Source organism: Eleutherodactylus coqui, chromosome 1 (genome assembly GCF_035609145.1).
Source record: "Eleutherodactylus coqui strain aEleCoq1 chromosome 1, aEleCoq1.hap1, whole genome shotgun sequence".
Lineage (NCBI taxonomy): Eukaryota > Metazoa > Chordata > Amphibia > Anura > Eleutherodactylidae > Eleutherodactylus > Eleutherodactylus coqui.
The window spans coordinates 476,594,708-476,619,158 of NC_089837.1; the positions used below are offsets into that span (position 1 = coordinate 476,594,708).

The 24,451-nt window shown below is 45.2% G+C and overlaps 1 protein-coding gene across 2 annotated transcripts in view; it reads right to left on the reverse strand.

Annotated features, from left to right (window-relative positions):
* Positions 1 to 256: 256 nt before the first annotated feature.
* The window catches only part of LOC136586487 (retinol dehydrogenase 16-like), a 40,957-nt gene continuing 16,762 nt past the window's right edge, over positions 257 to 24,451 (reverse strand). The window contains exons 1-6 of one of the 2 annotated variants that reach the window (XM_066584609.1): positions 18,207 to 18,270; positions 9,719 to 10,043; positions 7,975 to 8,233; positions 5,310 to 5,473; positions 2,074 to 2,297; positions 257 to 614 (exon numbers count right to left, since the gene is read on the reverse strand). In XM_066584609.1, coding sequence (XP_066440706.1) covers positions 2,104 to 2,297; positions 5,310 to 5,473; positions 7,975 to 8,233; positions 9,719 to 10,031 — 930 coding nt within the window. In that variant the 5' untranslated portion in view covers positions 10,032 to 10,043; positions 18,207 to 18,270 and the 3' untranslated portion in view covers positions 257 to 614; positions 2,074 to 2,103. Of the gene's footprint in view, positions 615 to 2,073; positions 2,298 to 5,309; positions 5,474 to 7,974; positions 8,234 to 9,718; positions 10,044 to 18,206; positions 18,271 to 24,451 lie in introns of those variants that run through there. The other variant, XM_066584601.1, reaches the window with a different exon arrangement.

Sequence of the window (24,451 nt, forward strand, 5' to 3'; positions counted from 1 at the left end):
CCCGGTGCACCATGGGAGAAGACCCGCGGTGCATCGTGGGTGAAGATCCCAGCGGCCAGCTTACTAAGGTAAGGAAGAAGTCGCCGCAGCGCGGGGATTCGGGTAAGTACTAAACGTTTTTTTTTTTAACCCCTGCATTGGGTTTGTCTCGCGCCGAACGGGGGGCCTACTGAATAAAAAAAAAAAACGTTTCGGCGCGGGACAACCCCTTTAATATTGCTCAATCGATCTTCCATAAGTATAAATGCTCCATATGTCACTTTTTTTCTCATTTTATTGAAGAATTGCATATTCCACTTCTACAAACAAATGCAATTACAAAGTTCTAGGTTTTCAAAACATAAAATATGGTAAGTATATTTAAAATGATTAAATGTATTACAAATACTTCAATCTTAACCCTTTCCAATCCACTGTCTGACGTCTAAAGACATTCTGATTGAAGGCTGTACAGCTCCGATGTTGGAAGACATCCGGCAGGATATTCTTACTGTAGATTACTGGCCGCTCTGTTGTTGGGGGCCTCTCCGGCATGTCACATACTGCAGTACTGGCTCTAGCCAGCAGATGGCGCCACTGTATAAGGGCAGAAAGAGAAAGCCCCCTAGGAAACTCTGAATCCAAAATCGGATTGCAAAGGGTTAAAATAGAGGGGGAAAAAATAAAATACATGTTTTCATTGTGTATACCTGTGTATTGATTTAGTAAAACCAAATATAGTTAGAATAAGTAACCATAACTACTGTATATACCTGTTTTGACAAACATATTTCACCTCTGTATTTGGTTAATGTTTTGCAGACTGTAATATGGAGAAAATATAAATCTCTATCTCTATTTATATGGCTGTATTTTAAAACACAGCGGGACCAATTTTTTGTGTTTTTGCCTTTGTAGAGCTATTCTTTTCTATTGGGCAAAAACTGACCACCATTTGCCCAGTGGAAAGTAAAATATACTAAGGCAAATACTGATGACATACGGCTCTTATGTCATCTGAAACACGTCTGTAATACGCATCTCTATGGCATCATGCCCATGGCTACGTCTGATTCTGACTGCGAAATCTCACAGCCGAATCAGACCCGGTGACCCCCAGAGAACCATCATCACCTGCCCGGATCCACTGCAAATGTCTCGGCTGGTGAGACGGTGCGCAAGCGCAGTGCAGTGCATGACACGCCGGCGCTGGGCTGTGACGTGGATTCCCGCGATATTTCTTCAGTGCTCACAGCGGAAGTATCGTGGGACGGACGGCTTCCAGTGACTGCAATGGAAGCCGTCTGAGATTTTCCACACAACATAGAACATGCGGTGATTCTCCCCCGCAAGCGGAAAATCGAAGTTCATTTTTGCTCGTGGGCAGGGGAGAATCATTTAACACAGCATGTCTATGGACGGACATTGCTGCGGAATTCACGGCGGGTGTCTGACCAAGAATCCTGCAGCGATAATTCATCCGTGGGCATTCAGCCCAATACAGATGTTTTTCCATACTCTCCAAGCCGGCCTTAGGGTGTAGTCACATGGGCGATTTTTTTTTTTCCCCTACGAGTTCAGTCCGATTCCAAGAGGGACAGAACTTGCACGGGAGATGAATCCATTAAATTGAATAGGTAAACTCTAGAGATGAGCGAGCATACTCGCTAAGGCAAACTACTTGAGCGAGTAGTGCCTTATTTGAGTACCTGCCCGCTCATCTCTAAAGATTTGGCTGCCGGCGCGGGTGAGAGGTGAGTTGCGACGGTGAGCAGGGGGTAGAGAGGGGGAGAGAGATCTCAGCCAAATCTTTAGAGACGAGCGGGCAGGTACTCGAATAAGGCACTACTCGCTCGAGTAGTTTGCCTTAGCGAGTATGCTTGCTCATCTCTAGCAAACTCACACAAGCAATTTCTATCTCGGACCGATATAGTCCAAGTTAGAAAAGTTACTCCCATTGATTTCAGTAAGAGCGGCGCCTGCAATTACAAGTACCGGCCACTACACAGGGATCAGAGCAGTAGCTTCCACCCCAACCCCGGTATATCCCTGCACTGACAGCCGGCGCTGCCTGGAAAACCTCTCTTAACTTACTGAGATGCCACTCTGAGCTCTTCTTAAACTTCATTTTTGTGAAAAGAACAAATCTGTTATTACAGCTGGGCAGTATGAAAGGGGTATGAACAACAATTTGGCATCTAAGCCAGCAGAATAGCGGGTCTTTGGGTATACAGCTGTCAGGGCATGTTCCATACAGTCGGTGACCAGGTGAAGCTTCGGGTTACAGTTGGCTAGACCTTCAGCCGTTCTATTGCAATCTGTGTGAAGAAATAGTGTAGTAATGGTTATTTGTTGCCACTGTTATGAAAATTACTTTTTCTACTTGATGAAAATTTGCTCAGGCAATTTATGGAACAACCTAAAGTTAAAGGTCAGTAATCGGAGTATGTCCACATGTGGAAGATATGTTATAAGAAGTTTTACAACTTGCAATCTATTCCATTTCCTGTATAATCTGGTAAACAATGCTGGATGAAAAAAAATCTCTTGGTGGGAGTCCATGGGAAGAAGTTGCGCCCAACGTATTTAAAACCATTGCACACCTCTGATAAAAAAAAAAAATTATTTATTTTTTACATAATTCTTTTAAGTAATATATAGGTCACTGTTAGGGCCCATGTGAACCCCCTTGGGTGCGACTTCTTGTCTCCCCCTTCCCCTAATCACTCCCTGTCCGTGTTACCACTTCATACCGCTTATTATTAAAATACATTACTATATGATTTCTGGTATGTACCCATACTCTGTATTCCTGTGACCTTAAAGGGGTTGTCCCGCGGCAGCAAGTGGGTCTATACACTTCTGTATGGCCATATTAATGCACTTTGTAATGTACATTGTGCATTAATTATGAGCCATACAGAAGTTATAAGAAGTTTTTCACTTACCTGCTCCGTTGCTAGTGTCCTCGTTTCCATGGAGCCGACTAATTTTGGCCGTCTAATGGCCAAATTAGCCGCGCTTGCGCAGTCCGGGTCTTCTTCTTTCTTCAATGGGGCCGCTCGTGCAGGATGCCGGCTCCGTGTAGCTCCGCCCCGTCACGTGCCGATTCCAGCCAATCGGGAGGCTGGAATCGGCAATGGACCGCACAGAAGCCCTGCGGTCCACCGAGAGAGAAGATCCCGGCGGCCATCTTCAGCAGGTAAGTATAGAAGTCACCGGAGCGCGGGATTCAGGTAAGCGCTGTGCGGTTGTTTTTTTAAGTCCCTGCATCGGGGTTGTCTCGCGCCGAACGGGGGGGGGGGGTTGAAAAAAAAACAAAAACGTTTCGGCGCGGGACAACCCCTTTAAGGTGACAATTTTACATTTTGCATCTAATGGCTATATATTGTACTAGTTTGTATAATGCTTTTTCATTTAAAGGAGGATTTGTTTGTTTTTAACTAATCTATGTCTGTCTAGTTTTTACATCAGTGGTCATTTTAAGTACACTGAGAACAATATCAGAATTACAAACACATCACACTTAATAACCAGGGCGCCCTACTGGCGAACGCAAAAAACATGCATTCCAGGGATTCTTTTCATATTGATGCATGTCCCACCATTTGGAACACAAAACGTGTGCTCTACTGAAGGTTTCCACACCTAGATACACGGTGTGGACAAGCGCTTGTTTTCAAGCTAAAATGACCATTATAGCAGGCAATTACAAACACGTCGGGGACTTCAGGTGCGACGGACTGCCCCACTGTGGGTGGCCTGTGCATGCCAGGTAAGTCACCTTTATTTGCTTTGAACACCTATATACTTCTTTACCCCAGGAGTGCTGCCTTTGGTTACTATTTTCTTGCTTAGAAAATAAAGTACTCTTCCGATTTTCAAACTGACTATCTATCTTGACTTCCCCATGAGCACAAATACTCAACTTGCCAATGGGAGCCGGAAAAAAAAGTGGTTATCAGGCTGTCGGAACACACCTGATTCTCTCTTCTCTTGTCACCAGCAGACACTACAGAGGAGGCCACACATGAGATCGTCATCTTATCTACAATCAGCAGGTCAAATCAATTTTTATCTGATGTATACAGGGTGTGAAACAGACGGCGCTATATGTCAATACGGGTGTCTTATATTGAAATAACAGCGTACTTGAATAGGTAGGATGGATGCACTTCTCAAAATTATGACGCACAGGTTTCTGTGGGCCCCGAAACAGGAATTTCAATTTTGTGTTGGGCCCTTGTAGGAGAGAGAATAAAATCGAATAGCATATGAGAAGCAGAAATCTGCCTTCCATGCCCCTAAAAAAGGACCCATGGGACCGCTGCCATGACTGAAGTAGGGAAAGCGTACTCAAAGTGGCCTCCTTCTGCTACCATACATACATGGAGCAGTCGTTGGACCTGTGTTCATTCTAGGGACACTCAACACAGATTTGTGCTTGAATCTCCTGTGGATGACGGCGGGTGACTTCCTAAATCATCTACCACTATCATAGAAGAAGGAGGCCACTTTGAGTACGCTTTCCTGATTTTACTCATCTGAGTAGTCCCACGGAACTTGGGGCCCATTTGCAGAAAAAAAAAAAATGATCGGCCCGTGTAAACAGGCAGTCGTTCACCTATGAACAATTGCCAGTTTTCTATGAATGGAGGCAGGCAGGCAGGCAGAATCCCCAGCCCTCTCTGCCTCCATTCACTGAGGGATGATTGCTACTATGTAAAAGCACAGGAGCAGGGGTGTAACTATAGGGAATGCAGGGGATGCGGTTGCACCCCGGCCCAGGAGCCTTAGGGGGCCCATAAGGCCTCTCTTCTCCATATAGGGAGTCCAGTACTATGAATAAAGCATTATAGTTGGGGGCCCTGTTATAGAATTTGCATCGGAGCCCAGGAGCTTCAAGTTTCGCCTCTGCACAGGAGCGATTATCACTGGAACGACTGTCAGGCGCATCTGCGCCCATCAGTTGTCCCTTGTAAAAAGTCACTTTGAGAGATGCAGAACTCTTCAACTTTGCAGTTATGTTGTGGCCCCTGTAAGAGAGAGTAAAACCTAAAATTGAAATCCATGTTCCAGGGTCCCCAAGAGCCCATACCACCATGTTGCGCATCCATGCCTTCCTATATAGGTACGCTATTGTTATTTCAAAATAGGACACCAGAATTAAGAAATAGTGCTGGATCAGACTTTTTTCCTACAGTCTGCATGTGACCAGCCTAATTACTTTGTTACAAGTACATGCAGAACATCTTGACAATGTGCAATATTATCTCGTTTGTCTTTATCGTTTATTTCTATGTACAGTGTTTGTTTTAATGGGAACTTACAGTTTTCAAAATATTGCTGGCCATAAGCAGTACGGATTTCTTCTGAGAGGTTCTCCCAAATGTTACGTAGTTTTCCTAGGATTGATTCTGGATTACATATTAATGTTTTGAAGTAGCCGGGCTCTATGATACAGACATTCACACCGAATCTGCTGAGTTCATACCTGTAAGATATAGAAGTACTTAAATGAAGCAACATTCTAGAATAGTAGAATGGTAGAGTTGGAAGGGACCTCCAGGGTCATCGCTCCAACCCCCTGCTCTATTAAAAAAAATTAAAAGTCTTTGAAAAAAAATAATAGTACAAAAAAAAATATATATATATATTAGTTTGGTATCGTAGCAATCGTACTGACCATAGAATAAAATTAGCATGTCATTTTTGTTGTAGTTTGTGCGCCGAAGAAACAAGATGCACCGAAAGATGTTGGAGTGTCATTTTGTTTTTAAATTTTACTCAACTTAGAATTTTTCAGTTCATTATATGGTACAATAAATAGTAAGTACCACTGTAAAAACAACTCATCCCGCAAAAAACAAGCCCTCATACAGCGACGTCGATGGATAAATAAAGGAGTTACGATTTATTTTAAAAGGGGAGGAAAAAAGACGAAAATGGGAAAAAAGAAAAAAAAAAGGGCCATGTCCTTAAGCAGTTAATATATCCAAGTCATATCTGCTGCTGTTTAGGTTAATCCCACACATGCGTTCAGCAAAACACAGCTCAGGACCGTGGCATTTCAGCGCGATTTTAAGCTGCGTTTTTAAAACAATGTCATGGCGTTTGACAGCGCTTTTTAACACACCCCAGCATTGTGATGGGCGATGGATTGCGTAAACAAATGCAAAAACGCTGAAAAATAGAACAGTCAGTGCTCGAAAATGAGTGCGGGCTTGAGAAGCCCTATTATAATCAATGGGAGGGTTGTACCGCGGTTAGTGTGGCGCTCGGATGGCAGGCTAATCGCAATACAAAGCAGTGTGTGTGAGAGTGGCCTTAACGTAATTCCTCCCATTCTGTATGTGCTTTTTTCATTTTTCTTGCCCAGATGTAAGACTTTGCATTTCTCCTTGTTAAATAACATTCTGTTAGTCGCCGCCCACTGTTCAAGCTTTTCTAGATCTTTTTGAATACTCTCTTTCTTCCCTAGTGTTAGCTATCTCTCCTAGCTTTGTGTCATTGGGAAATTTGATCAGATTCCCATCAATTCCCTCCTCCAGATCATTTATAGAAATGTTGAACAGCAGCGGGCCTAGGGCAGAGCCTTGTGGTACCCCACTTAATACATTCTTCCAATGGATGTGCAGCCATTTATGACCACTCTTTGAGTACAATCACTCAGCCAGTTCTGAATCCACCTAACAGTTGCCTTGTCAATCCCATATTTGGTCATTTTGGGTACCACAAAGCTCTGTCCTGGGCCTAGTGTTGTTTAACATTTTTATAAATGATCTAGAGAAGAGAATTGAGGGGAAACTGCTTAAGTTTGCCGACAACACAAAGCTAGGGGGGGGGGGGGGGGAATAGGTAACACTGGAAAAAAAAGAGAGAAAGCGCTGGACATACATGAACAGTGGGGCAGCGACTAACAGAATGGTATTTAACAAGGAGAAATGCAAGAAAAATGAATGAGCTAACCAGCAGCACATGTGAAAAAGAATTGTGTATACTAATAGATCATAGACTGAACATGAGTCAACAGTGTGATGCAGCAACAAAACAAGCAAACACTATTCTGGTATGTATTAAGAGAAGCATAGAGTCTAGATCACGTGAGGTAATTATCCCTCACTACTCTTCCTTAGTCAGACCTCATCTGGAATACTGTGGCCACCCCAATTTAAAAAGACAGACAAACTAGAAGAAGCTCAGTGAAGAATTACCAAGATGGTGAGCGGTCTGCAAAACATGTCCTATGAGAAACGGGTAAAAGATCTGGGAATGTTTAGCTTGCAAAAAAAGAATCTAATAAGAGATTTAATAGCTGTCTACAAATATCTGAAGGGCTGTCACAGTGCAGAGGGATCAGCCCTATTCTCATTTGTACAAGGAAAGACTAAAAGCAATGAGATGAAACTGAAAGGGAGGAGACACAGATTAGATATTAGAAAAAAACTTTTTGATAGTGGGGGTGATCAATGCATGTAACAGGTTACCACGGAAAGTGGCGAGTTCTCCTACTACAGAAGCTGGACAGACATCGGCCATAGTATGAAGATGGAAGACTATCTACCTCCAGATAATTCTGCAATGTATAGGCCTTAAAGGGGCAATTCATCTCAGCACGTTATACACAGGACCCTCAGCGATCCCAAGGTATCATCACCGGTATGTCCTGACGTTTTGACAGCAGTGGCCATTCTTAGACTACCAGAGCCTGCATAGTGCATCGGTAGTGTTAGGACTACCAATGTTCTGTAGCTGCTTTGTGATGGTGAGCGCTGCTCCCATGATTAGCACTGGCTAATCACAGAACAGTTCAGTGTCTACTAGATAGAAAATAGCACTGGCCCTCTTGCCCACCAAAAAATTAAACAGCGGAAGATAGGGGACATGAAGAGAAAAAAAAAGTACTCCTCCACCCTACAGTCCCAGGAGAGCGTTTTGTTCTGAAACTGGACAGTCGCTATAGTATGATGTAGTCCATAATAAAGTATTGCTTACCGGAGACTGTCTGAAAAGGACTCCACCCCGTATTTCGATATGCTATATCCTCCACCACAGATAGCTATTCTTCCAGCAATACTTGCAACGTTGACAACACGACCCCGAGCTCTGCGAATCATGGGCAGCATTTTGAGTGTAACATCAATAACTCCTAGAAGATTCACATTTAGAACGTTGGCAAAGTCATCTTTAGTCAGCCATTCGTTTTGTGCGACTGGGAGACTAATGCCCGCATTATTGACCAGACCCCAGAGTCCTGTAAAATAATTGACACACAGTAAAGAAAAGTACTGCAACAAATAAAGTCTCTTGTTTAGATTTATTGCATTACTACCTAAATATCTAAATAAAGTCGACATATACATCATAATATATTGGAGTTAAAGGGGTTGTCCCGCGAAAGCAAGTGGGTCTATACACTTCTGTATGGCCATATTAATGCACTTTGTAATGTACATTGTGCATTAATTATGAGCCATACAGAAGTTATTCACTTACCTGTTCCGTTGCTAGCGTCCTCGTTTCCATGGTGCCGTCTAATTTTCAGCGTCTAGTCGCCCGATTAGACGCGCTTGCGCAGTCCGGTCTTCTTCTTTTCTGAATGGGGCCGCTCGTGCCGGAGAGCGGCTCCTCGTAGCTCCACCCCGTCACGTGCCGATTCCAGCCAATCAGGAGGCTGGAATCGGCAATGGACCGCACAGAAGACCTGCGGTCCACCGAGGGAGAAGATCCCGGCGGCCATCTTCACAAAGTAAGTAAGAAGTCACCAGAGCGCGGGGATTCAGGTAAGCACTGTCCGGTTTTTTTTTTTTAACCCCTGCATCGGGTTTGTCTCGCGCCGAACGGGGGGGGGCTATTGAAAAGAAAAAAAACCCGTTTCGGCGCGGGACAACCCCTTTAAGCCATGTAACATGACGCTGTAAGGAACCTTTCATGGGATGGAATATTCCACAACTGCGTTGCAAACTATGCCTATGTATAACTGCAGATCTTGATGCGGAGTTGCCAGCAGGATTCTGCATTGAAATCTGCATGTTAGCAGCGCGGATTCTGTGTCTGAATATTCCGCAACGGTGTTGTGAAACTTTCCGTCCCATGTGAAATGTCCCTACGTGTTTTAGTAGCAGCTGTGGGTCAGGGAGGGTATAGTTTTTTCCTTAGGAAGAGCAGCTAGAAGGTGTGAGGAGACATAAAAAGACATCCGTGCTCCTCTGCGAACTATGCATATTTCCCAGAGGAGCATAAGTCTCTTCACACCTTCTAGTTGCTTTCCCTAAGGCTGCTCTCACACAAGCATTTGCTGGCACGCAGGGGAGCACACAGCAAATTCCACAACATTTTGGCAAAAGAAACAGTCAAAATCTGTACCCATGTTTGATTGTAGCCCAACCGGTACGGAGCGTAACTGCGCCTGAATTACTTCCCCTCCGTTAGCTTTTCAAGCTTCGCGGCATACTGCGGGATTTTGGAAAAAAATGTGGAAAGATAGGTCCTGCCCTCTTTCCTGCACGTAGTATTAAGTATGTGCGAGAAAGATAGGGCAAGTCTTATCTTTTTTCAGCTGTACAACTAAGAGGTTGAAATGGGTTGTATTCACTGCATATTACACATGCAAATACTCCCGATATTCATGGCAAGCCTTTACGTTTCCAAATATTACTTTTCTGATGCTCGCTTAAAGGATATAAATAGGTTATTCCTTGTGAAATGTAAAAACATATTCTCCATTTATGTAGCTCACCTTTATCCCGAACAATATCCTTGACCCAGTCTGCGGCAGCGCTGACACTCTGACTGCTGCTGACATCTAGCAGTACTGTCTGTAGTCTGCTGGAGGTCTCCTTCTTTAGTGCGTCTGCTCCACTATCGGTCAGACAAGCCGCAAGAACCTTCATTCCACGCTTGTCCAGCTGTTTAGCCAGCAGATTTCCAAATCCCGTATCACATCCAGTAATGAAGACATATTTGTCGGTGAGATTGTCCAGTATCTGACTATATCTGTATCGTCGGTAGAGGAAGACCAGACCCAAGAGAACAACGAGAAGGAGCCACATGGTGATCAGTTTCTATAGGAATGAAAAGCAGGATAAAAAGTAATTAATGACTTTCATGTAAAGAAATATATGAATGTAATGACTTTTACTGCTTTTTAGATAACACCTATAGGTTTATTCCTATTTTGGAATCTTATGGCATATGCAAGGAAATTGTAGCCACTGTAACCGGAGTTATACCACTGGATTAGTATATTGCCAATGTGGTCCCAATATACAAAAGGAGGTCAAGAAGAGAATCTGGCAACTACAGGCCGGTAAGGTCTCACTTCAATAATTGGCAAAATATTCGAGGGGTTTCTGAATGATGCCAACCTGGAATACCTAAATTAAAACAGCAGCATAACTCCTCATCAGCATGGGTTCACAAGGGGTCGATCATGTCAGACCAATTTGATCAGCTTCTATAATGAATAAGTTCTAGGCTGGACCTGGGAGAGTCTATTGATGAGACAAAAAAAAAAAAAAGAACTGGCTCGAAGATAGAAAGCAGAGGGTGGTAATAAATGGTCTCTACTCTGATTGGCTCACCGCTCCCAGTGGGGTTCCAACGGGGTTCAGTATTAGGGCTCAGTCAGACGGGCGTTTTTTCGCGCGATTTGCGGATCGCATGACGGATGCGCATCCGCAAATCGCGTGACCGGTGCGCGCAAGTCGCCCGCAAATCGCCCGAAAATCTGCTCCTAGCCGCGTTTCATTAGAAACGGGCCGGAGCTGTCCAGCGCATTGCATTCAATGGAGACGGCAATACAGCCGTCTCCATTGAAAGCAATGCGCTGCGGGCGAGCCCGGGATGAATTGTCGGTAAGGGCTTAAATATATAAGCCCTTACCTGTAATGCATCCTAAAATGTGTAAAAATTAAAAAAAATTGTATACTCACCTTCTGCCTGCAGCCGGAGCTCCGTGCGGCCGTCCTGCAGTGGGTGTGAAGGGGGTGTGAGTCAGACCTGCCCTCTGATTGGCTCAGCACTGAGCCAATCAGAGGCATGCCTCACTCACACCCATTCATGAATTCATGAATGGATGTGAGTCAGACCTGCCCCTGATTGGCTCAGCGCTGAGAGGCAGCAGTCACTCACCCATTCATGAATTCATGAATGGGTGTGTGAGTGTTTTCAGCCTCTGATTGGTCAGGGCTTTGACCAATCAGAGGCAGATCATTCAGCAGGCGGGGATTTTAAAGCCCCGCCGGCTGAATAGTGCCTAGAAGCAGTTCAGGAGAACTGACAGCGGCCGCGGCTGGACTCCGGCTGCAGCGGAAAGGTGAGTATACAATTTTTTTTTATTTTAACACATTTTAGGATGAATTGCCGGGAAGGGTTTATATATTTAACCCCTTCCCGACAATTCACCCCGCGCACGCCGGCAGCCCATTGCTTTCAATGGAGCGGCTGTATTGCCGCTCCATTGAATTCAATGGGCAAACATTGTTCTTCTCTCCCACAGCTGTTACAGCTGTGGCAGAGAAGAATGATTTGTCTTCTATATGTTCTCAATGGGGTCGGCGCTGCTGCCGCAGGCCCCATTGAGCGCATATACAGAAGAGAACAGGAATCGCAGATAGGTGCGATCTGCGATTTTTTGTTCTATAATTTATCGGACGAGCGCATAAAAAGCGCTCATGTGTCCGATACCATTGCAAAGCAATGGTTTTAAAAAAAATCGCCGGACGCATGCGCATGCGCAAATCGCGGCTAAAAACGCCCGTCTGACTAAGGCCTTAGGTCTCATTCTATTCAATATATTTATCAATGACCTGATAGTAAGGCTGCACAGTAGATAATTGCAGACGATACAAAATGATATAAGGTAATTAATACAAAGGAGGACAATGTACCGCTGCAAATGGATTTAGATAAACTAGGGGCTTGGGTAGAAAAATGGCAAATGAAGTTCAATATCGACAAATGTAAGGTTATGCACGTGGGCAGGAGAAACAGATGTCACCAATATACACTAAATGGGGTACCACTAGGGAAAAGTGATATGGAAAAAGACCGGAGGATACTAGTTGACTGTAGACTTTGCTGGAGTAATCAATGCCAGTCAGCTGCAAGCCAGGTCTTGGGGCACATTAAAAGAGGTATAGGGGCGAGGGACGAGAACATCATTCTTCCACTATATAAGGCACTTGTTAGGCTCCACATGGAATATTGCGCACAGTTCTGGACACCGGTGTTCAGGAAAGTTGTTGCAGTGCTTGAGGGGGTTCAAAGAAGGGCAACTAAATTAAATGGAAGGGCTGGAATATCCGGAGAGGCTATCATAAATTGAGATTATTCACCCTAGAAAAAAAGACAACTAAGGGGGCGATCAAATAACTATGTATAATACATGAGGGGACAATACAAAGATCTGTTTATACCCAGGACTGCAACGGTAACAAGAGGGCATCCTCTACGTCTAGAGGAAAGAAGGTTTAATCACCAAAGCCTACAGAAGGGGGTTCTTTACTGTAAGAGCAGTGAGACTGTGGAACTCTGTCGGAGGATGTGGTGATGGCAAGAATCGATAGAGGAGTTAGAGGGGACTAGACGTCCTTCTAGAGCGCTATAATATTACAGGATATAGACATTAGATAACCAACGGGGTTGTGGATCCACATCAGGTAGGAACTTTCAAAACATTGATCCAGGGATTATTCTGACTGCCACTACAGAGTCTGGAAGGAATTTCTTCCCCCAAATGGGCTAAATTGGCTTCTTCCTCATTGTTTTTTTTTTTGCCATACTATGTTATAAGATGCTCATTTGGCATTTTTCCAACATAAAGGAATTCCACCTTCATAGATGCATTTCTCCTTCACAGAGGCATTCCTGACCATCCTCTACACAGGCAAGTGATGGTGACTGAGATTGCTGTTGACTAGGAGAAATCATTGGAGGAGCCACTGAGGGAAACAGATGATGATTATGTACAAGAAAGTCTGCAAAGATGGATAAGAATTGCCTGTCATCCTCATTCTGTTGTGGGCCTCTTTTGTGTGTGACTGTGTCGTCCCTACTCGGAGAAGACTTGAACGTGGTTGGGTGGACCGGTCCGTCTTCCACTTACTATTTTCTCCTGCCTTACTGTGGAACAGCTCTTACCCCTACAGCTGGGGTATCCCCTCGTACTGCCAGGATGCTCTCAAATTTGTGAGGATACAACTGCTGGAGGGACTCAAGCCTAACTTATGGAAAACAAAGACTATCCATAAGATGGCCAAAGCAAAGGGCTTAAAGGGAATGTCACCATCTCTACGCTGCCCTGTCTGAGGAAAGAACAAGCTAGTGACAGAAATGTGGACTTCAACTTTGCCTCATATCTGTTGTCCCAGATATGAGACAAATTACACTTAACAGCATTAGTTGCAACGCTCTTTTGAAAAGAAGTCACCTTGATGTTCTGCAGTCCTTGGGATTCATGAGCTGCGGACTAACCCCACCCTCCCTACAAGAGGCTCCAACCCAGAACCAAACCATTGCAAGTGGTGGAACAGCATATATAACCAGTTATACTTGTATTCACATCAATCTATGTGGCATTTAACCTATATACATTTTTCTTGGTTGTTCTCAGCAAATATTTCAACTCAAAGCTTTCATGTTTGGCATCTGTTATGGCGACAGTGTTTATATTGGGTTTTACATTTTCAACTGGTTCAGACCGATTTCTTCTGTAGAATAGAGAGGTCACATGCTGAAGATAAGTCATCTTAATATACATAATACCTTTTTCCAAGATCTGGTATTTCTTTTTTAAAAGTTTATTTAGCTCATTACATAAGGAATAGAGATGAGCGAACGTACTCGGATAGGCACTACTCGTCCGAGTAATGTGCTTTATCCGAGTACCTCTCTGCTCGTGCTGAAAGATTCGGGACGCGCTGCGGAGCGGGGAGCTGCAGGGGAGAGCGGGGAGGAACGGAGGGGAGATCTTTCTCTCCTTCTCTCCCGCCCGCTCTGCCCCGCTCCCCGCCGCAACTCACCTGTCAGCAGCGGAGCGCCCCGAATCTTTCAGCACGAGTAGAGCGGTACTCGGATAAGGCACATTACTCGGACGAGTAGTGCCTATCCGAGTACGTTCGCTCATCTCTAATAAGGAACAAAGACAAAATTGTATTCTAAGCAAAACAGGTCCTTCTAGTGTAGAACTGCTCAGCAGAGCATCCCAACCATTTGTCCTAAAAGAGTTTCTATGTATCTGAAATAAAACTTCTTTAAGGCATAATAACAAATATTAATAAAACAGCTTAAGACAAAATTGATAGTACTTCAGTTCTCTAACAGTAAGGCTATCATGGATTGAGGTGCAACCACTGGTGTAACTATAGGGGATGTGGTTGCACCTGGGCCCAGGAGTCTTAGGGGGCCCATAAGGCCTCTCTTCTCCATATAGGGAGCCCAGTACTATGAATAAAGCATTAGAGTTGGGACCCTGTTATAGGTTGCGCATTGGGGCCCAGGAGCTTTAAATTACGCCTCTGGGTGCAAAGTTTTTTTGGGTGAACTGATCACACCAGGCGAGTTACCTCCAGTTTGGAGATTCGTTTTTTTGCATTTTGAGCCTTGGATTGCTGCCCTAGTTCTAATTGTAATTCAGATTGTGCCACGAGATGTGATGTCAAAAATAAAAAAAATGTCAAAATGGGCCACAATTTTTCTTAAGATCCCTGCCAATAAAAAGCAATAGCCCTCAATTAGCTCAGTATTGAAGGGAATGCATTACTAAAAGGTGGAGACATGTGAAAGCAAGAATACTGGAGGGAGTGAACATTTCACCCAGATGCTTAGCCTGGGTGAGATCAGACTCCAGTGCAGGTTTTACCTTTGCGTCCCATTGGACTCAGCTCGGTCCAACAAGCTCATCAGTGGGACATAAAAGGCGGCAAGCTCAGGCAGTTAGGCCTCATGTCCACGGGGAAAATCAGGCCCGCTACGGATTCTCCATGGAGAATCCGTAGCGGGTCCCTCCTGCCCCGCGGACATGAGCGCTTAAAATAAGAATAACTTACCCGCAGCGGACCGGGCAGATCTTCTCTTCTTCACGGCCGGATCTTCTTTCCTCGGCCGGCGGATGTGCTCGGCACGCAGGCTGCGCACCGCGCGCATGTGCCGGGCACATCCGCCGGGCCCAAGAAAGAAGATCCGGGTAAGTTATTCTTATGGAGCACGTCCATTTTTTTTCCATTCCCTTTTATTGACCATCCGCGGGTATTTATCTACGCGGGTGGTCAATGCATCCCCATGGGATGCGGATCTGCACGCGGGTGATCCACTGCGGATTTAAAATCCTATTTTGCCCGTGGACATGAGGCCTTAGTGTCAGAGCCTGGAGTGGCAGAGACCATGTATGGCAGCGAGTGTACTGTGCAAACCCACGTATCTGCGTACATGCGCAGTATGACTAGCTTTTTTTTTGTAATTCCCCACCCCGTTTCATAGCAGGATTGTGTATGACAAGGCCACCCATACAGGCAGCGTTTGCATATGCTGGCTATACAAAAGCCTAGGGCTCATGCTGCGTGGTACGCCAAGAAATAGAGAATGTTGTGATCTATTTCTCGTGTGTGTATATACACACACACACACACACACACACACGAAAGCCCATTGACTCCATTCATCGCGTGTCACATGGCTGTTCGTCTCATGCATAATACACGGTGAAAAAACGCCCATGGATATGAGCTCTTAGAAGTAGGTGAGAAACTACTGTCTAGTTGGTGCCCTGACAGGCAAGTGTTTATTATTACACTAAGTATATGTGCTGCCACTGGGTTTTCCTTTCTATTGCTCAAATCAAGAAAAGCAGCTTAGCCCCTGTCTGATGCTTATCAGTCTTAATGGTGAGATTTTTTGCCTTCGCTTTCAAATCAATCTCATGATGCATGAGTACAATATTAGTATGGTACAATGAGTATAGCTGGAGCCTATCCTATTTACGCCTGCTAGGTGGACAGTTTAGGATTACCTTCTATATTCATCTAAATAAGCTACAGACCATAAGTATACAGTCAGGAGAACGAGCTGTGATCTCCTCTATTATAACTGTGTGAAAGGAGCTCTGTCATCATCCTCATCAAATAACTAACATAATTAACTATGATAGGAGGGCCTGTGTCCCCCTCTAGCTAGTTTTAAGTGGGAGGATTTATGTAACAGCATCACACAGACTGTAAAACTGAATGCATAAACCCAAGTAAATCTGAGTTAATCATAAACGAGGTTACATGACCATCTGAGGAAAAAAAGTTTCAGATAGAAGGAATAACTAACCAAGGTAACACTGGCTCACATATACACTGAGGGAAATAGCTATATAATGAATGGATTGAAAAATCAATGCAGTGGCCTTCAAACAAACAAACAAAAACACACACACCACAGAGGCACATTTATCAAGTGCTTTACTTCACCTGGCATATAAAAGTAGGATCTTGTATGCCAAAATGCACAACTTTTTGCTGATTTACATTGGGTCTGCTACTTTTAAAAAAGTGGGAGGGGCTTAGCATTAGCTATGGTATGGCCACTTGCAGCCAATAAGATTTATTATAACTTACACTGGAAACTACATAGCTGACATGAATTTCATATTTGGTGCACAGATGGCCCAAAGATATGCCAAATCTATCAAGAGGCTTGTGCCCCTTAACACATTTGGCTTACGTCACACCAGTACTCACACTAACATATAAAATACAGGTCTAAGTTAGGCTAACTTCACAAGGCAAAGCGCGATATGAGGCCTTAAATCACGATCCATATCGCACTTCCCATTGTGAATTCCCCGTGGATGCAAGGCGGTTTCATGTCAAAAAGGCCTCGCACCACTTTGGGGATGTAGGAATCCTACATGGGATTGCTACAATGGGAGACCTTGGATCGGGTGCACCTTGCATGTGGTGCAATGCTGCCGCTGGCCCGGTTGAGAACAATATAAGAGTATGCAGGAAGATAGAACATGCCGCGATTTGCTTCCTGATCGCATCGTGGTGCCATGCAGGAAAACATCGCTCATCTGTATAACCCTGTTAAAAAGAATGGGGTTCATATTTGTGCAATGCACAAATCTCGTGTGATATTCTTGCCTGTGTGAAGGCAACTTCAACCTACTCCAAAGCGTACTGAAGACCCGTTCATAAAGACAACTCCTGTCCAAATGGTATTCGGGAAGACAGACTCAAAGAGGGAGTTCCTGTACTGGCAGACCATGTCTGCAAGTGAATGATATGGTCAGCCATTCATTCAAATGGATGGCATGTAATGCCATACTTGTGAGGAGCCAGGTGCATGTTCCATCCGTAGATTATAGCCGATGAGGAGTTAGAGGTGCTAGGTCCGTGACCTTTAAAACATTTTTCACATTTCACTGACCACTGAAGCTCTTCCAATTAAGACTGGCTGCACACGGCGGATTTGCATTGCGGAATCTGGAGCAGACATCCGCCTCCGGGTTCCACAGCAAATACCCTCCATAGCATGCTACGGAAAAGCGCTTTTTCCTACATGAGTGTAAATCAATTCCGATTCCCTACTCACAGAGAGAAGGGGGGAAAAAAAAAAAAAACGCAGCATGCTCTATTTTTGAGCGGATTCCGTGTGGACAACTTTCATTGAAGTCAATGGAAGCTGTCTGACCCACGGACTTTGACATTATGGAAAAGTCGCGAATCCCACGTCATCGCTAGGCACCAGGCACAGGAAAATCTGTACTGCCCATGTCTGACAGCGAGCCGTCCGGACGATCTGCCGTATAGAAAAGAGAAGACAACCGACAGGTATGCAGGATCACCGGACAGGTACAGGGTCGGATTCCACTGCAGTATCCCACATCTGGAATCCCACCCGGTCGTGTGCAGCCAGTCTACTAGTTTGCTGTGCTTCTATGAGCCTAGCAGCTATGCACTGGTTATTAAAATGTTACCAAAAAAACTTTTACAGAACTGCGGGTTGTTCCAGTTTTCACTGCTGTGAAGATTCCATATAGCAAAACTTTATAAACTTATGTAGATTGTTCTGCAGTTTTACTTATTGCTAACTTATGGCATAAATTAGTGTTCTTGAAAATCAGTCACGTATTATGGAATTTTTTAAGTTAGTAGACAGCAAAAAATACTTTAGTCTAAGCAGATTATCTAAAAACAATCACTTCTAACATTCTAAAGACAGCTTCCAAAGGGCCTTACCTCTGTAGAACGTAGATCGCAGTATAGAAAAACAACTCAGAGTCCAGTGAGATAAAGCTGGCTGTTCCTCTGACTCTCCCCTTGCTCTGATTAGTGTTGCCTTCTTCACTTTGTAACAGCTGCAAGGTTTTTTTTTCTCATGTGTGATATGACAAGTTACACATTGCTACTTTGCTGGGATGATGTAACGGATTTTGGTGCAGATCTGCAGCAGATTTCATGCCTTTAATTTGAATTCAATTGAAAGGGTGAAATCTGCACCAAAATCTGCAGCAAAACTGCAATGTGTGAACAAGGTTATAACTGAAGAAGAATGTGGAAACAGATCTCTAAGGCTCGGTTCACACGGGGCGTATTCCCGCCGGAAATCCCGCGGTTTGGCCGGGAGAACCGCCGCGGAAAAAGCGGCGGCGGCTTAGAAGAGGCCTGGCCGCTCGCTTTTCCATTGCGGCCGCGCGCTCCCATAGAGGAGAGCGCGGCCGCGACGAAAGTAAACAAAAAGGTAAAAGTAAATAGACATGCTGCATCTTTTGAAGCCGCGGCTGCGGCGGCCGCAGCCGTGGTTGCAGCCGGGATTACCGCTGCGGATTGGCCGTCCCGTGTGGACGAGATTTCTGAGAAATCTCATCCACATGGCTATCTAATCCCGAGATTAGCGGTCACGGGCGGATTTGCCGCGGCAAAACCGCGGCAAATCCGCCCTGTGTGAACCCAGCCTAAATGGCGCAGTTCTCAGAAGAGAGACCCAGAACAGCGCCACATGACACAGAAGGAGCAGGGAGATGCGAGTATATGCTGTTTAGTCATTTTACTGCAAGGGGGGTTTTAGTGAAAACATCCAAATCAGAGAACCCCTTTAATGATATAGTTTTCAGTAGAGATGAGCAAGCACCAAAATGCTCGGGTGCTCGTTACTCGGGACGAAATTATCGCGATGCTCGAGGGTTCGTTTCGAGTAACGAACCCCATTGAAGTCAATGGGCGACCCGAGCATTTTTGTATTTCGCCGATGCTCGCTAAGGTTTTCATGTGTGAAAATCTGGGCAATTCAAGAAAGTGATGGGAACGACACAGCAACGGATAGGGCAGGCGAGGGGCTACATGTTGGGCTGCATCTCAAGTTCACAGGTCCCACTATTAAGCCACAATACCGGCAAGAGTGGGCCCCCCCCTCCCAACAACTTTTACTTCTGAAAAGCCCTCATTAGCATGGCATACCTTAGCTAAGCACCACACTAGCTACAACAAAGCACAATCACTGCCTGCATGACACTCCACTGACACTTCTCATGGGTTACATGCTGCCCAACCACCCTCCCCCCTGCACGACACAGTGTCCACAGCGCACATCAGCTGCCCTCATGCCACACCACCCTCATGTCTATTTATAAGTGCGTCTGCCATGAGGAGGAACTGCAGGCACACACTGCAGAGGGTTGGCACGGCTAGGCAGCGACCCTCTTTAAAAGTGGTGGGGCGATAGCCCACAATGCTGTACAGAAGCAATGAAAATTCCAATCCAGTGCCACCTCCATCAGGAGCTGCACACGTGGGCATAGCAATGGGGAACCTATGTGCCACACACTATTCATTCTGTCAAGGTGTCTGCATGCCCCAGTCAGACTGGTAATATGTACCTTAACAGTAACCGCGTTGGTGGTAATGTAGTGGTGACTACGGACCTAGTAGCACGGTTGTATTTTGTTGGTTTTCGGAATGTGGCCAGGATTAAGTGGGCCGTGGCGGGGGGATGGTGGGGGGGCTTCCTTGTTGTGTCGGTAAAGGTGAAATTCTTGGACTGCCACCAGACGAACCAATGCAAAGGCATTTGCCAAGAATGTTTTCATTGTTGGAGGAGGAGGGGGATGTTTTTGAGGCACTACGTTGATCTGGAATATGATTTCTCCAGCAGGCTTTTGGGGTATTTTGTCGCTTCCAAATTGAGTATCGTGTGCACACATCATCGAACCAGATTCAGACACAAATGCTTGTCTAAAACCGGGAGAGTCTCTACCATGTGTAGAGGCTCAAGCCTTTTATTATAACACATGACAACCGCCCTTCAATGGGCGTGCAACAGATTACATCAGTAACATATAAGATTCTCATTTGTCGGATCATATAGAATCCCCCACCTCTCTGCCCACCTCTCTGCCCACCCTCTCTCACGTCCGCCATAGTATGGACTTTGTCTTCTTTAGCATGCAGACAACCTTAAGCAGGTTCTGTATATGTGGCAACTCTTATCAACATGTGCTTAGGCTGAAGGAATTTCTTTGTTGTAGAAGATTCTGTGTAGCTGAAGTCATTGTTTAACTAGCTTGTGTTTGAGGAGTGGAAGGGGGCTAGGTAAACACTCAGTATTAAACACAGGATATACACGACACTATGGCCCTTTAACTCTTAGAGGCTTCTTGTGTAATTCTATGTACTTAGAGCAAATACTATAATTAGATTGTGTGTGTGTCCTTTGAACTCCTCAGAGCTGAAAGTCATTACAACAGCAAAATACATTTGGGTTATATTAATCGATAGACATTTTATAAATAATCATCATGTCTATCACAATCCCCCCTTAAAATGTCTATCCTCTAACTCTCTATCTGATTTTCACAGTTCTCTGCGCATGAGCCTATAACTGGAGCGCGTTGAAGGTTCGTTTTAGGGTCTTCAAGGGGGTGTAGGACTTGTCCACTCCTTCTGGGGATGCATTCAGCATCAGTTTCACAGGTCTCTCTGACACAGGGGATAACACAGCAGACTAGAACAGAAAAGGTAACCATCAGTTCACATACAACAGCGACGCCCGTCTGTGCCAGGATCCTTTACCACCCGCTCATCCATGGCGAGTGCTGGTCCCAAAAGTTAGCTCTTTTTAGCTAGTGCGGTCAGCTTCTTAATGGCAAGTGCGTCTTTACCCGCGGGTCATGTGTCGTCTGGGATGTAGGTACAACAAGTCTCCCCTATCATCTTACAGACACTCCCCTTTTTAGCTAAAGTCATTCTATTTTTAAAAAAGTCATAGTCGAGGTAGGTCCTATTGGTCGACTAGTCCCTATAAGGCGTCTCTAGTATAATTTATAAACCACTGCTAATTATAATAAACATAATTAATCCAGTCAACGTTTATTTACCATAATGATCAGGAAAATGGACTCGAATCTAGTTTTAACTTGATCTCTAATTTTTAAAACTTGTCAGGTACCCCCCTTGGCTATCCTATGACGTCAATTTATACATGTAGATCAAAACTACCACTAGGGGTCTCTCTTCTCGCTCTAGCATAATGTTACAATACTAGTAGCGTGCACAGGTACGCACGGCGTGGGACTCCCTAATCTTCACCCACACCAATGTCCCTCCTGGAGATAGTCCTAATGGTGAACACGTCCAAGTCGCCTCACCCTTGCGTCAGGGTTTTCCCACTGCCCGTAAGTCCCTACTCCTAGGAGGGGGGGAATCCCTACCTCACCTCAGAGGGAGGCCATGGATTCCCTGGGCTCATTTCCGGGCATCCATACCCTCTATCTGTACAAGTTAACACCCCACAGGGTGTGCCCTCGCCGGAACCTAAGGTCTTCTGCACTATCCCTAGGCAAATGGGAATTCCACTGACAATCCATCTTAGGAGATCGGGGCAGGCACAGTACTAGTACATTTCTCCCTTTCTTTGGTAGCGTATGTGGTTGGCATTATCGGAACTGGCTCTTCATCTTTTTCAAACAAGGGAAACGTTGGTGTCTGACAGGATGTGGAGGAGCATAAGGGCTTTACTAAGGCACACTCCCCTGTCCAATTACCCTCCAGGCGGGTCCTCTACCTCATGTCTCCAAAAAGCCAGTAAACGTCTCCTAAGGACTGGACCTGATTCTGCATCTATTCCCCTCCTATCATACTGTAGGAGGAGCAATACCCGTTGGTGAGTTCCCCAAAAATCTCCCTCCACCCTGCCTATTTGCCTGGCAGGTGTAGTTTCCAGGGTAGTCAGTAATACTCTCTCCGGTGCAAAACACTTAAGTAGTTATAGAGTATTCCTTCTTCCATTTCTCACGGACAGTGTAATTAGCGGAAATGTTCGTGAAGAGACTAAGCATCTACAGGGAGATTTAGGGGGACCATCCCCGAGTGTAGTCGGGCACTACCGCACACGCAACAGTTAGACTTGTTGCTCCTGTTAGCATTGTACCTCATCAACTCCAACCAGAGATTCTGGTCAGAGTAGCCAGTCGCTACTGTCAAGGTGTCCTCAAAGGTAGGGTCGGCTATAATCATCATGTTCGTCAAGGTCTTTATCTTACGGCGGAGGGGGTTAATTATGGGCACGGGACTAAGTGAAGGCTTCCATTCGGCTGCATCTACCATATCCCTTATTTTAAACTTCCCTAAGGGATCTGTCCTCCCGTACCGGTATGTCCCCAGACTATAAGTCTCCCCGTCCCCCGGGCTTGGATCTCCCATGGTTAATGTAAAAACCGCATTAAAACCAAGCAACATACTAAGTTCAGCCTTCCAATACCTGCTGTCCTTATTATTCTCAAGGAGGGTTATACGACTAATTAGGGATTTCCCGCTCTTATCTTTCTTATTTAAGGCACTTCGCGGTTTATAGGACCAGTCTATTCCTGTGTTACATCCCACTAATCCCCAATAACGGCAGTCTTCTCCCCAGACTTTATCAGTGGCGCAAACATATTGTATTCCCCGGGTATATAAGTCATATAACCAGCTGGACTGAGCTAAATCTGGCCTGCGGTGGGATCTTGCGCCTAGACACGGGACCACAGTACAATAGTCGAAGGAATATGCGGCTACTTGAGCATTGGACGAGTTATACTAGAAGGTAACCATACCCCCATATTCTTCTGACTAAGGATTCCAGTTGCCACCCTCCTCTCTCACTAGCCCTAACCAGAGTAATGTCTTTGGCACAACTAAGACTGGTCTCCCGGATCTGAAGCTTTCTTACAGTATGAAGCATGGATCCATGTAAGTCTTTCGGCTAGTTTCACAGCTGTGGCAGTAGTCAGAAGCACCTGGTAGGGGCCATCAAATCGGGGCTCAGGAGGGTGCTTCCTGAGGAACTTCTTGACGCACACCCAATCCCCAGGCTGCAAGATATGTGTCCCAGTGTCTGCCTCTGAGTCTGGAAGAGAACACCTGTGCATAGGCTTTGGTTAGCTCTTTAACAACGGAAATCACATACTCAGTCAACACATCAGATTGTAATTGTAACTACTGAGGATAGTAACAACCTAGCCTTGGGGCTAGCCCAAACAATCTCGTAGGGAGATAATGCATGATCCCCCCTGGGTTCATATCTAACACTGTATAAGGCTATTGGAGGACAGTCTTTCCAAAGTGGCGTCATTTTTAAGTATCTTACTTTTTAGCGTGCCACTACGTCTCTCCATCTTTCCACTACTTTAAAGATGGTACAGTATGTAAAAGGCCTGGGATACACCCAGAGCAGACATGACATGTTACATTCACCTGCGAAGTTTATACCTCTGTCTGACTCTGAATCACCTCTGGTACCCCATATTCAAAGTTTACCTCGTTCATGAGCTTCTTTGCGGTTACCTACTTGTTTGCCTTGGTAACAGGGTCGGCCTCCAACCTGCAAAGACATCAACAACAACAAGCACGTATTCATACTTCCCAACAAGTGGGAGCTGAACGTAGTCAATTTGCAATCCCTGAAATGGGTAGAGTGGTCCAGGCAAGTGTGGTGTGGCAAATTTACTTCTGCCCTGACTTACCCATGGCATAGATCATGCTAAACCGGACAAATGATGCAGCAGCTACAGAGAACCTAGAAGTCGCCCAACCTCTTTCAAGCGTCGTCGTCATTACTGCTTTACTAGGTGGGTCTTTCCGTCCATCAGCTGGGCCATCATGGGATACAGGAACTGTGGTGGGCAAGTGCTGTTGACCGTTCACCACACGCTGTCCTGTTTCTGCTGCTCCCATATTAGTCCATTTATTCTTTTCTTCCTTGCTGGCTGGTAACTGTAAAAAGTCTTTAGCATATCAAAGTCCAAATTTTTGTCAATGTCCAAAGTTTTTTGCCACTGACTCATGCTGTCAGTATCTTTCTTCTTTCTTCCACGGCTTGAGGGCCGCTGCCTTTGCTGCGCTGTCAGCGAGGGTGTCGTCTCTCGCCTCTCCAGTGTAGGAATCGGTGCGAACTCTCAACTTTGTCAGGTAGAAGGGGAGGGCCTCCATGCGACTCTGCACCGCTGCAC